This window comes from Labeo rohita, chromosome 14 (genome assembly GCF_022985175.1).
Source record: "Labeo rohita strain BAU-BD-2019 chromosome 14, IGBB_LRoh.1.0, whole genome shotgun sequence".
Lineage (NCBI taxonomy): Eukaryota > Metazoa > Chordata > Actinopteri > Cypriniformes > Cyprinidae > Labeo > Labeo rohita.
In genome coordinates this window covers 19,826,930-19,843,317 of record NC_066882.1, presented here as the reverse complement: position 1 = coordinate 19,843,317, position 16,388 = coordinate 19,826,930, and the positions used below count along the sequence as shown (strand labels likewise).

Genomic DNA, 16,388 nt, shown 5'->3' with positions numbered 1-16,388 from the left:
TGAGCATAAAGTCTGGCCCACTTTACATCTTATTCTAGGCAGACAAAACAGTCTAAATGCACTAAATGCATTCTTTTGTTTGTAAAATAGCTGATATTAAATAAGATGTTATAAAAAAAGAACTCTAATAATTCAGCTTCAAATAACTGCACAGTATTGGTTCAGTTAAAAAAAATAAATAAATAAAAAAAAATATATATATATAATATATGATTTATATGATTTATATGTTGCAGTTGCAAATGTTTTGGAACTCACATATATATATATATATATATATATATATATATATATATATGTTGGCTGTTGTACATATTGCAGTTCAGAAATGAAATTCAGAAATGAAATGCCCAGTGAATGTCACTAAAAGGCTAATGATCTACCTACACAAAACCCAACTCTAAATCTAACGGATAATAAAAATACACAAACATAAACATGCATTTGTGAAGCAATCATACCATTTTCACTTGCTACTAAAAGTTCTGATCTTTTTTTACGTACAGTAACACTGCAAATGTAATGCTGTACCAGGCGAGCTATCAAGCAACATTACTATATCAGAAAAGCCATATATGGAGCTGATGCAAACGTCAAAATTACTTTACAAAACATGACTTAATTTTTTAAAAATGTATGCTTAAAACAAGAAATAAAATTCAAGGAAAACAAAATATATAATATATTATCTATAAACATGAATTAATTAATTGGCTTCTTAAATAAATCTAGTTTCATGGATGTTTACATATATAGTAGTCAAAATTTGAAGTGGATCAAAACCTTTCATCAAAGTTGTCTTAAAACCAAAACAATACCCATTTTTGTCTTAGGACAACTTTGATGAACTTTTTTGATCCACTTCAAATGTTGACTACTGTATACTGGAAAAACTACTGACAAAAAACAATCCTTTGCCTCTTAATCTAACGGATAATAAAAACAAACAACCATAAAAATGCATTTGCTGAAGCAACCATATTGTTTTTGCTTGCTCCTACAAGTTTTGATCTTTTTTATACATACAGCAACACTGCAAATGTAATGCTGTACCAGCTGAGCTACTAAGCAAGTTTACTATATTAGAAAAGTCATATATGGAGCTGATAATGTCATGCAAACATCACAATGTATTACTTTACAAAGCATGATTTTAAGTTTATGCTTAATTTAGGTTTGTTTTAACAGCAGTTTCAAACATTTCAAGTTACAAATTAAGTCACACAATGCACAGCATAAATGATTACACCCCCTCTGAATAACTACAAAAGATATATTTTCTTAATGATCACTAATGCAATTCATGAAAAGATGGTAAAATTGAAATGTAATAAAACATACTTCTTAAAAACAGATATCGGCACCCTTGCAATTCGGTCAGAAAATGCAACCCTTCTCTCAGAAAATTGTTGCAGTTGCAAATGTTTTGGAACTCACATGTTAATTTTTTTGTTTGCATTGGAAAAACACACACACAAAAAAAAAAAAAAAAAAAAACAGAGAAGAAAAGTCAAATCTGATACAATTCCACACAGAACCCAAAAAATGCACTGGACAAAATTATTGGCACCCTTAACTTAATATTTGGTAGTACCCCCTTTGGAAAAAACAACTGAAATCAGTCGCTTCCTTTAACTATGATTGAGTTTCTTACACCTCTCTACTGGAATTTTGGACCACTCTTATTTTATAAACTGCTCCAGGTCATTCAGATTTGAAGGATGCCTTCTCCCAACTGCTGTTTTGTGATCTCTCCACACATGTTCTGTCGGATTCAGATCTGGACTCATTGCTGGCCATTTCAGAACTCTCCAGCACTTTGTTTGTAACCATTTCTGAGTGCTTTCTGAAGTGTGTTTTGGGTCATTGTCCCGCTGGAAGACCCATGACCTCTGATGGAGATGCAGCTTTCCGACACTGGCCACTACGTTGCGCCCCAAAATTCTTTGGTAATCATTAGATTTCATGATACACACAGTCAAGGCATCCAGTGCCAGAAGCAGCAAAGCAACCTCAAAACATCTTTGAACCTCCACCATGTTTGACTGTGGGGACTGTGTTCTTTTCTTTGAAGGCCTCATTTCTTTTTCTGTAAACAGTGCCATAATGTCCTTTACCAAAAAGCTTTTGTCTCATCTGTCACAGTACATTCTCCCAGAAGGATTTATAAGTTTTGGCAAACTCCAGTCTTGCTTTTTTATGCCTTGGTGTCCTCCTGGGTCTCCTGCCATAGCGCCCCTTTTCATTCAGATGACGACGGATAGTGCGAGCTGACACTGTTGTACACTGTGTCTGCAGATCAGCTTGGATTTGTGTGGAAGTTAATCAGGGTTCTTTATCCACCATTCAAAGACTCATTCGTTGTAATTTTGCTCTTCCGTCCACGTCCAGGGAGGTTAGCTACAGTGTCATGGGCTGTAAACCTTGATGATAATGCGCACAGTGGATAACATTAAGATCTCTGGAGATGGACTTGAGATTGTCCATGTTTTTCCACAATTTTTTCTCTCATATCCACTGACAACTCTTCACACTTCTTTCTTTTCTCCATGCTCAGTGTGACACAACACAAAGATTGAGTCAACTTTTCTCCATTTTAACTGGCTGCAAGAGTGATTACTATATTGCCCACACCTGTTACTTGCCACGGGTGTGTCTAAATACAAAGGAAATACAAGGGTGTTGATAGTTTTGGCCATGACTGTATGTCACCAATATCTATAAATTAGCCTTTTTTTAAATGAAGGACTGCAAAAAGAGTACACCCTAGATTTAATTCATTAAGTATACAGCTCTGACCCTTCTTGGCACTGAATGTACAAGTTCATGACAAACTGTCACATCTGTCCTGCTTAATTCCTGGAGGATGACCTCCTTAAATGCCCTGGTCTTTAATGGGGAGTGTTGCTCGACTCTTCTCTACAGAATCCCCAACAGGTGCTCAACATGTCCACAATAGGATTTTCACCTTGGAAGAATGCATGCAAGGATTGTGGAGAGGGTAGCATCTTCTGTTTCAAGTTTTTTGTATTACATCAGTGGTGTGTGAATTCAAAAACCATTGATAAAGCACAACTCCCTCACAATTTCAGCCCTCAAACATCCCTAGGAAGAGTTTTACTACCACTGAACTTCACTGTGGGAATCATGCACTTCTCACTGCACTCCTCCTCTAGTAACACCATAACATTTTGGATGCTTTTAGATCAAAAATGATTGACTTGGTCTCATGAGACAAGAGTATTGTTTTCCAGAAGCCTGTATTTTGTAAAAATGGGCTTTGGAAAAGGTTAAACGAGTTCATTGTGCTACAGTAGGTAGTTCCAGTATGGATAACAACCATGCATCTCACTGCAGGCTGCATCTTAATCTGTGAGATAAGCAATCACTCTTTTTATAGCTTTTGCTGGCTCTGAAGCACTTGCTTGGTGTTTCTCCTGCTTTTTTTCTAGCAAAAATCAATCATCATCTAAATGAGAGCTTAAAGTGCAGACATGATTATTTCCGGGGCCTTGTCACAAGTCTATTGTTTTGGAATTTCGGTGTTACTTTTGCTATATTTGTACACTTAAAACAAGGATTTGATATTCCTTTTGTGCAAATGTCCACTTTTGTGCTAGGAAATGTGACCCTGGACCACAAAACCAGTCGTAAGTAGCACAGGTATGTTTGTAGCAATAGCCAACAATACATTGTATGGGTCAAAATTAACGATTTTTTAATGCCAAAAATCATTAAGGTATTAAGTAAAGATCATGTTCCATGAATATATTTAGTAATGTCCTACCATAAATATATCAAAACCTAATTTTTGATTAGTAATATGCATTGCCAAGAACTTCATTTGGACAATTTTAAAGGCAGTTTTCTCAATATTTGGATTTGTTTTTTGTTTTTTTGTTTTGTTTTTTTGCACCCTCAGATTTCAGATTTTAAAATGTTGCATCTCAGCCAAATATGGTCCTATTGTCCTATCCTAGCAAACCATACAACAATAGAAAGCTTTTTATTCAGCTTTGGCTATGGGCTATATAAGATTTCCAATTGTCAAGATATTACTTCTCTTTAAAAGTTTTGGTTCAACATACCTGTTGGTAACTGATCAAGGTACAAGCAGACCTGAGTGACTTACGTTCTGTCAGAAAAAGGGACACTTTTGTAACTTCTTTACCCCAAAAGGGTTCATAATATATAATACCTAAGGGTTCATAATATATAATACTCTATAATACCTATAGAGTAAGAATATGTGGACATGGGGAAAACCACAACAACAGTTGTACACTTTGTGATATGATGCGCAAGTTTGCGCAACATTTCCTCCCTAAAAGTCATTGTATAATTCAAACGCTGTTGCCTACTTCACCTAAATCTCTATCATCATTTACCTGTGTCCGGTGTTCCTCTGTTCCTGTCCAACTATTTCCCCGACTACACAGACAATCAACACCGAGGCGCACTTCACACTCGTAACTCTAGGTGAGCGGATCACGACCAGCCCTTCTCAAACAATACAAGCAGCTGGCCGGTTTAAAACTGCTTGACAACCCCTAAAACCCTAACAAAATACCTATAGCGCTTTAAAACCACGCAAACAGTTAGAAATACATCTAATAATCGTTAAAGTTAAGAAGAACCACAGCGAGCAAATTCCATTTAGCCGCACAGCTGATACGCATGCGCACAGACCTAAGGAAATACGGCACCGTATTTAATAATAAAAACTGTAGAAACAATAAATAAAGTGGCCACAAATGCTGCTACCGAAAGATAAATACAAACACTATAAAATATAAACTATAATTACTTTTAAATATAAACACTATAATAAATTTAGTCTTCAATTAGTTATGTGTTCTCGCAAATATACCTAAACTACCACACAATTTTTTTTATTATTTTTTTTTCAATAATATTAAAGCCAAGTTCATAGCTCACTATTTATTTAAAGAAACATTATAGATCTTAAAATAGCAAGATAAAATACATGGTACTGTTGTGACACTACAATTTCCACTGATAATAAATGTAGGCATATGATGAAAGCAAGCACTAAGCTTAAAATCTTGTACCAAGATGAATGTAATATTTATTTAAACCCAGAAACAACAAAAGAGGAGGATGTAATAATTCTACTGGTATTAAAGGAATAGTTCACCCAAAAATGAAAATTTACTCACCCAAAGATGTAGATGAGTTTGTTCTTCTGTTCTCCATCTGAACATATCACTGTAAAAAATATTCTGTAAAATTTACGGTAAAAAAACAGCAGCTGTGGTTGCCGGAATTTTACCGTAAATAGTACTGTAGCGAAGTTTTGCGGTTTTCACTTAAATTTACAGGTAAATATCGTAATTTCATTAACTGATATAATGTTAATGTACCAACCTATTGAAGTACTGAAATCTGTTTTGTACCTTTGTAATACACTGATAATAAACAAATGCAGATGGTGATAAGAAAGTCAAATGATGAACCAAAACTCGTCACAAACAGCTTTTAAATATTAACATATAGAAGGTGCACAGTGTCATTCACACAAACACTAAACACCATCATGGTAACAGACATCAAACTGAAATAGTGCATAAACATTAATTTAACAACATTAGATATTACATAGAACCCCAATGTACAAAACAGCTAAGAAAGAGAAAGAGTTATTTCAACAAAAAAAACCCCATCAAATTAAAAAAATGTAACACAGGGAATTCTGGGAATGTCAGTTTACGGTAAATTTCACTGTTCACTGTAAATTTTACGGCCTTTTACCGTTAACCATTTAACAGGTTTTTACTGTAGCATTTTTACAGTATGTTTACCGTTAAATTCATAGTAGTTTTTTACATTACATCACTTGCTCACCAACAGATCCTCTGCAGTGAATGGGTGCCGTCAGAATGAGAGTCCAAACAGCTGATAAAAAAAACATCATCACAATAATCCACACAGCTCACGACCATGAATTATTGTGTTGTGATGGTAAAAACTGTGTGTTTGTAAGAAACAAACTTTTAACTTTAAACCGTAACTTCTGGCCAAAATACTAAAATGCCATTCCCCTGTTGCCCGATCACATCAAAATCCATTTAGAACTGTTTTGAGCTATTTTAATTTGTAAAGAGTGGTTGCTCTGTGCATGTTTATCTCCTGATTCAGACAAAATTACTTTTTTACTGGAGAAAGCAATATTAAGAATAGGGGACCTTAATGATGAGTTTGTTTACAACAAACATGCAGCTTTTCACTTTACAAGATGTTAATTGATAGATTGGAGTCGTGTGAATTACTTGTGCATTATTGTAATGTTTTTATCTGCTCATTCTGACAGCACCCATTCATGCAGAGGTTCCATTGATGAGCAAGTAATGTAACCCTTAAATTTCCCCAAATCTGTTCCAGTGAAGGAAGAAACAAACTACATCTTTACATCTTGGATAGCTAGATTTATATCTCAAATAGCTAGAGGGTAAAAATTAGGTAAAGAATGGTCATTTTAATTTTTGGGTTAACTATTCCTAACGTGTAATATTTTTACAGCTCAGAAGAGTCACAAGCAATTTAGGTCAATAAAAATGTAAATTCCCAAGATGAAATTGTTCCTGCGGTGAAACAATACATTTGACTTTCACTTGCTGTCTAGGTAGGAACTATAGCTTACTAGGTTTTGAGACACAGCTACTAAAAAAACAGAAACCCTGGCACAAATCCTCATATTTTGTAAGCCTGTTTCGTAATGCCTTTTCCTCTCCTTTAGTCACTGCTTCCATCATTTAACACAACATTTCCGTAAACTGATGCTGTGCATAGACGTCAGGACAGATAGAGGGAGTAAGAAAGAGGACATTTTGTAAAGAGAGAGAGAGTAAGAGAGAGAGAGAGAGAGAGAGAGATCAGAGGAGGTGGAGACACACACATACCTATACAAGTGATCAGTGTTGAAACGCAGGCCTTTTCGTTCATACCCAATATAACTTTCATTCCTGTCAGGATTATTATCTGTCGGACAGCTGGGATTCTGTTAGTCCTTTTTAAAAGCCTTATTTTGTTCGTTTCCGTTTCGTTGTCGTCGGGTTTCTGTTGGATCTTTAGTGTCTGGCTAGCGAGCACAGCTAACCGCAGCTAGCCGGATAAATCTCTTTCCTCGGCCTCAGGAGCCCATTACACACACAAAATGGCATTAAAACGAATTCACAAGGTAAATTATTATATTATATGTTAATTATGTTAAATTCACTAATCAAACCCTTTGGGTTTTCGTTTGAAATGTAAAATATACAGACGTTAGCAAATGCTATGAGGATAGCAGTCTTGGTTATTAAGCTTGGTTGTTTTTGTTTTATTATTGTTATTGTTATTTATTTTAATGTTGTTTGTTGTATTATTGTTTCCTTAAAATGCCAATGCTATTGTTATTCAATTATCCGTCTATCTATCTATGCATGTTTATCCATCCATCTTCTATCAATATATCTTTCTACATGTAATACCCATAATAACAAGTGCCACATTGTAATACATAAAAAAATAACCATTTACAACATTCCTTGTATCAAAAAGGAGGAAATACTGGAATCAGATTTTACAAGGTGGATAAGGAGGATTTTATGTGGATGTATTTCCTCTGTGAGTCACATCCAGTTAAACAGAACCTTATGCGATTTCTCATGCTTGAACTCATGTTGATTCAGATGAATAATATTTATGAATCATCTTGGGCACAGACGTTACTTATTGGGACAGGATTTGCCTCAGCTGGTTTAGAATTAATCTTATGGGCATGTTTCTTATTCATGCTTCTTATTAGTTCTTATAGGTTACTGTTATCCCTTGTAATAGTGACGTTCTTTCATTTTGGTAAACGGCACAACTTCACGTCATTGCTGGAAGTTCTTCCTGGAAAGCTTCTATGAGTACTCAACACTCCAGTTAGAAATATCCGGCCCATACCAGTGTGAAGTAGTTGCACAATAGTTGTTGAACTTGGCGACGTGATGATTTTTTTTTTTTCCCTGTTTCGCTGACTTTAAGAGCTTCTATGAGTTAGACTGACACAGCAGATTGTTTGTGGGCTGACTGCCAAATACTTAGTTGGTCCCACGTTTCTATGGCTTGTTACTCTCACATCAAGCAGTTTTCAGGGCTTTGGCTTGTTTAATATGGAAACGTGAAGTATGGCAGAAACTAAAAATTGAGCTGAGAATTTTAGGATGGCAAATGCCAAGTTGGGCACACAGACGTCTGGTTGAAAATGCCAGCCATGGATCTCTGAAGTGATGGCAGGGCTGGTTTATTCCCCACACCCTCATCTGAAGTATGCAGGCGTAAAAATAGCTGCCACTCTTAGTGCCTATGTTCACACTGTCCTATATTGGTTTGGTGAATTGGTGTCATACTTTTGATTCTCAGGAAGGCTCACCTCTATCTACGTCAGCCACTCTGGTTTGATTAAGGATGACAGAGAATTAAATTAACTGTACTTTGTGAAACACTTGTAATTTGGTTGCTTGTGTTTAATGAAGTTAACTTTCCAACCTTGTTGTTGTTCTCGTGTGGATTGTGACACTTTTTAGTTCCTAGTTTGGTTGGTTAGTTCCTCATTAGTAGCTCAGAGATCAGTCAAGTAAATCTCAGATTTTCATACAGATTTTACACTTTATACAACTAAATTATGGCATTTCTGTTTAGCTCGGCTAGAAGAATTCAGATTCAATTTTCTTAAAACTACAGTGAGACCAATAACCATTTATTATAATTTTTTTTTTTTTTTAACAGATATTCATAATTTATTTAATTGTTATATTAAAATAAATAATGATGTTTTTATTATTGCAGCCTAATGTAGAAATTGTTTAGTTGGTTGTTGGAGGACAATAATCAGGATTTGTATAAGATATATATATATATATATATATATATATATAGATCTGTGCTTTGATTTTTAATATTCTCTCAGGTTTGAGCAACTAATGTTCTTATAAGTCAAGTCACCTTTTATATATAATAAAATGTGTTAAATATGTAATATAATTTATATAATGCAGATTTACAGTAACCTTCAGTTCAATAACTGTGTGAAGTTCATTAATTATGAAACAAGGTTAATTTAGTTATAAGCAGCTCTAAAGAAGACAATGTTGTCATTCTTCAGCTCGAGTCAGATCAGTTTTGATTTAGTTCAGTAACAGTGTTGATGTTGCAAAATGTGTTAATCATGAAACAAGTTAGATTCCACTATAAATCACAGAAATTTGTTGTGTCAACTGGTTTTATATTCATAGATGTGCAACCTGTCAACGATATTATGAACTAAAAAGACAACCAATGTTTGTTTTGATGTTTCCACCTTAGACACCCTGATCATCAAAGAAACCTCTGACCTCTATTTCCTGTCTGCTCACATGCTTACATGCACAGGCAAGCACCCCCAGAGGGTTGTCTGCACTTCACATACATGAATTCTCAGAAATGTGCTATTTTCTCAGAAGTGGTTTATATAGGCACTGTATTTTCCCATAAAGAGATAGCGAAAGCTCTCGAACAGTAGTTATTTCCTTGTTGTCTTAATGCCTAGGTGTGGCTAGAGATCAGAGGACTGGTTTATTATGGCAACATTTGTCGTTATTACCTAAACCATTACTAAACCAACACTCACCTTATTGTGAACACCCATTTGACCCATTTTACCTAGAATAGTAGCCAAAGCACAAACACTGAAACCTGTACTACTGCCAGAATACCTTGGACAAGTGCTGACACGTAGGGTTTAAGTGGCCCTGGCCTTTTTTTATGATACTTCTGATAAAGATAATTAAGATTATTTTGGTATATTGTTTTTCGACACAATAGTTCAGTTTAACATGATCCTTCAGAAATAATTCAGTGATTTGCTGCTTAAAGGAGAAGTTCAATGTAGGACGATTTTGAAGTTGGAGGAGAAAATGAGATGGATTACATATAAATATATTTCCTTAATTTACCACTGGCTACTCTCTGCTGTCTCAGGAGATGACATCTTTGTCCTGTGTTGGCCACTGTACCTTCTCTATGTGCAATTCACAGCCTCACTACTAGATGCTGCTAAAATTTACACACTTCACCTTTAAAATGACCTGTGAAAGTCATTGAATGGGGAAAAAAAAAGGAATTATTACAGGGCCATAACGTCTGTAAAATAGGTACAAATAGATGCGTTTCAACAGACTTCTTTAAATATGACCCACATTCCAAACAGACATCAAAATCAAAAGAGTTTAAACTGATCCTTAGGTTTTTTGTTTTTTTTTGGCTGGTGTTGTGGCTTTTAGGTGACCATGAGGAAACCAAAAGAACATTGTGCTCAGTCAGCCTCTGTTGATGTTCTTCGTAAAGTTGCATTAAGATGACAAAACTGTCAGATTCCTGTCTATGGTTTTTCCATAGTGAAGAAATCTGTCCGTATTCAGATCAGTGAGGGTGAGAGTGAGTGAAATTAAAGCATAATCTGTCCACTGTTCCCATCTAATCCTGATGACACATGAGTCTCTCCGCTTTGATTGTTCTCCAGAATCAACAGTTCGGGCCTCTGGGACAGAAGAAGCCATCTAGTTGTGACAGTTCATAAATTGCATTATCTGTTTGGGAGAGGAATGCATCAGTGTAAAATCTGGATTGAAATGAAAGGCCTCATCAAGTCTGTTTCCTACAGAGACATCGTAGATTTCAGCTGCTTAAGTGTCTAAATGTGGATGTAAATAGAACCAGTTAAATGACACAATGACTGATAATGTACTTGGAGTCCAAATCAGATTGCTCATCCAGCAAATTAAAAGAGTCTATCAATCAGAATATGGTACAGTTGGGTTATTATAACTGGTGTCATGTCTCACTCATGCCCTGATCGTGCATACGACTCATTATAAAAACCTACATTTTTAAATTAGTCATTTTCTACATAACATTATAAAGCAGCTGTTCGACTATGTCGATTCCCACCGTGATGACTGAGTGTTTGTACTGAGTGCCTTGTATAGGAGCCTAAAAAAAGTAATTGTGACCTTACCTCACAATTTGGGCTTTTCCCCATAATTGTGAGATATAAATTCAGTATTCTAACTTTTTTGTCTTGCAATTTCAAGTTTACACCTCACAGTTCTGAGCTTGTATCTTGCAAGTCTGTCCTTTTTTCCCTCCCCCTGAATTCTGGGTTTACATTTCGCAATTTTGACAATTAATCTTAATTCTAAGTTTACATCTCGCAATTGTTTTTGTTCCGCTACAAAACAACAAATCTACCCGCCAAATAACATCTTGCAGTTCTGAGTTTACATCTCACAGTTATCAGTTTTTATTTTACAATTCTGATTGTATCCTGAAATTTTGGATTGTGAGATATAAACTCAAACTGTGAGAAAAAAAGTATCAGTTTAGTTAGTTATTTAAGAAGAATTGGTTTTACGAGACTTTAAATGGTCCAGTGGTGTGACTTGAAATGTTGACTTTTTTTTATTTTTGCAAGTTACAAGTACCCTTTCATATAATATAAGGTTATAAAACTGCATATAAGAATTGAAAAAGCATAACCAAATTATGTAAAAGGGATAGTTTACCCTAAAATGAGAATTTTTATTACAAAATTCCCTTTAAAATAGATTTAGATTAGGCATAGCATGTCACAATGCAATATCAGATTCCAAAAGTTATTTCATGTCAACTAACGTTATACATTTCTATTAATAATTTGTATACCATTTTTGACCCACTTTTTATACAGTAGTCAACATTTGAAGTGCAATAAGAAAAGAAAGAATATGGGGGCAATTCAAAGAGTTTATCATTTTGATATTTTGCCTCAGGAATGAAACTGTATGGATGGATGAAATATGACATAGTTGATTGGATTATTAGAATTTATTTTGAAAGCTTCTGTGCAGTACTGATGCATCCCCCCCTTCTCTCTCTTTCTTTCTCTCTCTCTCTCTCTCTCTCTCTCTTTCTCTTTAGGAACTGACTGATCTGGGCCGGGACCCTCCAGCACAGTGCTCAGCAGGACCGGTTGGAGATGACTGTGAGTTATTTCGCTCTTTGTTTTCATTACCTGCCTCAGAGAATGTCACTGAACTCACCTTAATTAGACATTTCTTATTCTTTATTTGCAGTGTTTCACTGGCAAGCAACAATTATGGGACCTGTAAGTAGATATATGTTCTTATTTGCATATACATATTAATGATGAATTGTGACATTTATTTGCATTGTTTTACCACTGCATTCACTATCAGGTAACTTTGCTCTGTGGTTTTGTTCCTTTTCAGAATGACAGTCCATATCAAGGGGGTGTGTTTTTCTTGACCATTCATTTTCCTACAGACTACCCTTTCAAACCACCTAAGGCAAGAATAATTAACTATTTAAACAAGGTTATTCTAGCTGTAAGATTGACATTGTTTCATGATATTTTGCATTCCCAGAAGTTTTTTGCACATACTGTAGTCAGACACCACTACAGAAACCTGCTGATATATGCTGAGGATGTACAGAAAAAAATTCAGTGGTAGGTTTGAAATGTATGTGGTCTGATTGTCCGTTTCATCCTCTGATTTATAGGTTGCATTCACGACAAGAATTTATCACCCAAATATTAACAGTAATGGCAGCATCTGTTTGGATATTCTAAGGTCACAGTGGTCTCCTGCGTTAACTATCTCTAAAGGTGAGCCAACCAAAAATAATGTACCTTTTTCGTAAAAGTCTTTTTTTATGGAATCACCAAGATGTGTACTAATAACGTTTATGCCATGTGCCAACCCTTTCTCTTCTTTCTGTTGCAGTTCTATTGTCCATCTGCTCACTGTTATGTGATCCAAACCCAGATGATCCATTAGTGCCAGAGATAGCACGTATCTATAAAACAGACAATGAAAAGTAAGTATGTTTGCGTGTCTATCTTAATCCTTATAAATGAAATGTTTAAAAAATGCATTTTAATGAAATCTAGGCTGATTGATATAAAGTAGAGATGCCTTTCAGGTAGTGTGAATTGCTAGTGTGATGTCTCCTCTCAGGTATAATAAACTAGCCAGGGAATGGACAGAGAAATATACCATGTTATAGGGTGAGCAAGGCATTATGGGAGAGTGTCTTTGTGTGAGCATGAAAGACTTGCTAATCTCTGGACATCACCAGGTTGCAGTACTGTTGGTCACTGGTTGGCATTCCTTCCACTGGGTGTGCTAACGTTATTGATAGTATTCATAACTGGATGAAGCTTTTGAAATTATTACACATGAGATCATTTAGAAATACAGTGGAGATCAAAATTAGAGAACAACCTTTAATTTCCTAAATTTTAAGGTCACTGCTTAGTCCTGTTTGAAGTTATCCTAAGAGAAGTAGTAGGGCTGTTTTTAAGTATATTTCTTAATTAATTGAATTCTGAAGCACAGTTGAAAAACACTTGCAGATACCTCCAAGTAATGGGTGTTAATCTGGCACCTGGTGCTAATTTCCTTATTAATATGACAAACCCTATTTAACTGCCAGCATTGCTCTAATTTTCACTGCGATTGCAAGATGAAATTCTGCGACAGGAGGTTGTCCAGATGAAAGCCACTGCAAGAGAAGCTGGTCATTCCAAATCTGTAATTTTTGAATATTGCAGGTTTACAAAGACACATTTATTTAAGTCCCCCAAAAAGGCTGGTCATCCACTAGGGCTGGGCGGTATGGCAAAAAATTAAAATCTTAAAAGTTAAAAGAAGTTCACTCCCATCTTCTTGCATATTTTTGCTATTCCACTGCTCACGTCGCGTCTTTGTCAACACAAAGGTGCATTCTGGGTGAATGGTGCTTAGCAATATGAGCACGTCACACATGAATGTTTGATAATATTTATATTAAAAATCATGATTCCTTGATTTCTAAAAAATAAAATTGTGGCAAAACATTAAATTCTAATTAATCAATAAAATCTGAAAAAATGCCCAGACCTATCATCCACGGAAATCAAATGCACAAAAAAGCAGGATAATGCAGAGACTCTCAGTGGGGAATGGGTTCAACACTGCAGCTGGAATTGCATGCCAGTTCAGCACTGAACAGGGTAAGGATCTGTCTCTGCATGTGAAGTCGGACTGAAGGTGCACTCTGCAGTGACCAAGTCTTTCATCAGCAGAAAGAATCAAAAGGCTAAGCTCACCTTTGCTGAGGAGCATATTGTGTGGAGAGAGAAGAACAGGTCCAAAGTTCACTTTAGTGATCAGAGCAAGTTTAATTTATTTGGGTCTGATGGTAAACATTTTGTTTGGCATCAAACTGAGGAAAGACTTAATTCCAGGTGCATAAAGTAGTCAGTGAAATGTGGAGGAGGAAGTGTCATGGTTTGGAGGATGTTTTCTGCAGAAGAAGTTGGCGTCCATGGCAGGGTGAATGCAAATTTTTTTCAGAACCTTCTTCAGCAACATGCAGTTCCTACCCTGCAAGCATCTCCCAATCAGCCTCTCACAATGCCTCTGTCATACAGCAAAACAGATAAAGCAGTTTGTTAAAGCTAAGAACACTGAAATAATGAAATGGCCAACCCAGAGTCCTGATCTAAGCTTGACTGAAAATCCTGGATGACAAAATTATGAAGTATTTATTAAGAAACCATCTACAATTACCAAACTATGGAAGAGACTGGAAGAAGACTGGACAAAGATCACACCAGCGCAGTCTGAGAAACTAGTGATGTCCTGCGGGTGCAGATGTGATGAAGTCATTCAAAGCAAGAGCCTCTACACTTCCTACTTATTTCTGAAAGCTGTAAAAAAAAATGTTTTTTTTTTGGCATTTTTGTGCCTTTAATGGACAGGACAGTAGAGAGATGACAGGAAAGTACTGGGCAGAGAGAGGGGAACTGGGTCAGCAAAGGACCTCGAGATGGGATTCGAACTCGGGTCGCCACGAGCACAGCTGTGCTATATATCACCCTCCAAACATTTTGTTGTAATCTTCTTTCGGCTACAGTGGTTACTGTTCTCTAATTTTGTAATTTTGATCACTGTGTTTTCCTCAGTTTTTTTTGTTTTTTTTTAAATGCCATGGATATTTTGCCAAACATATTAGTAGAACACTGGAATACCTACAGCGAATATTCCTTCAAGTTTTAAGCAATAAGTTAACAGTACTTCAGGAAAAAAGTATTTATAGATTGTTCTCTAATGTTGATCCTTAGCAAGCATAATAGACTTTTTTTCAAAACATTAAAAAAATCTTACTCACCCCAAATTATTTGAATGGCAGTGTATAGGTGCTAAAAATGTCACTTTTTTTCTGGCTACTAAAATTAATATTGTGCATGGGACAGGTTTGCAGATGAACTGGAAATTAGAAATGTTGTGTTTTTCCTGCAGAATGTTTATTTGGTTGTTCTCTAATTCATTTCTATAAAGAACTGGCTCTTACACATACCAGCCACTTATGGCGCATTTATGTTTTTTTAATTTAAATGGTTTTATTATAGGCTTAATGACAAAAGGTTTAGTTGAGGAAACCGTTCAGGCTTTCGCTAGCACTAAAGTAAACAACAGAAGTAATGTTTGGAGTTGCAGTGTAAAAGTAAAGAGGATGCCACTGTGTTTGACCTTGAGCCGTCTCTGTACTGTGTTTATGTTGGCGTGAGCCAAGTTGGCAGACGGTCCGCTTACCCAGCATGTGTGACACTGCCTCTGCAACAGCGTTTGCGCCAATGCCACATTTCATTTCTCTTTCTTTCTCTGTCTCTCACACAGGTACAACAGAATAGCTCGGGAATGGACTCAAAAGTACGCCATGTGATACCTGAAGAACATCAGACCAATCTGCAGTATAGCTGGAAAAAAAACTTTTTTTTCTTCCCCCCCTCAATGAATTGACAGTTCCCCGTGTATTCAGACCATATCAGTTTTGCTCGGTTATTTTGACCCCTTTAACCTTCATTCACATGCTGTAAAAAAAGACCACAACATTGCAAAGATCACAGACTTTATGTTCAGAAAAATGCTCGTGTCAAAGAAGCATGTTTTAACTACGAGCTCACCCATTTTTTATTGAGATAAGAAAAAGATAAAAAAAACATAACTAAGGTGAAACCATCGAAAGCTTCTGACTCACGCCACTGGCTAGAGGTGCTATTTAAGAAAAAGAAACAACGGTGCCAGCGTACCTCGAAAAGTCGATCTGTTGCTCGGTTGGCCTACATGTTTTTATATGCTTTTACAATAGCAATGAGAACTATGGTCTGTGAAATATATTCTTGCTTATAACTGACTGTTTCTTACCAAATCAGTCACGTCATTGTATCAGCAGTTACGAAAAAATATATATTTTGCATGTTAATGGAACAATTAAAGTAATTGGTCTGTGGTCTGCCAAAAATGAATATCTGCAGA

At 35.9% G+C, this 16,388-nt stretch overlaps 1 protein-coding gene across 1 annotated transcript in view; it reads left to right on the top strand.

The window, feature by feature from the left end:
• Nucleotides 1-6,874: 6,874 nt before the first annotated feature.
• Nucleotides 6,875-16,388, top strand: part of nfkb1 (nuclear factor of kappa light polypeptide gene enhancer in B-cells 1) — a 46,345-nt gene continuing 36,831 nt past the window's right edge. The window contains exons 1-7 of the mRNA XM_051127216.1: nt 6,875-7,198; nt 11,983-12,046; nt 12,138-12,169; nt 12,294-12,371; nt 12,586-12,691; nt 12,810-12,903; nt 15,750-15,782. Coding sequence (XP_050983173.1) covers nt 7,175-7,198; nt 11,983-12,046; nt 12,138-12,169; nt 12,294-12,371; nt 12,586-12,691; nt 12,810-12,903; nt 15,750-15,782 — 431 coding nt within the window. The 5' untranslated portion in view covers nt 6,875-7,174. The remainder of the gene's footprint in view (nt 7,199-11,982; nt 12,047-12,137; nt 12,170-12,293; nt 12,372-12,585; nt 12,692-12,809; nt 12,904-15,749; nt 15,783-16,388) is intronic.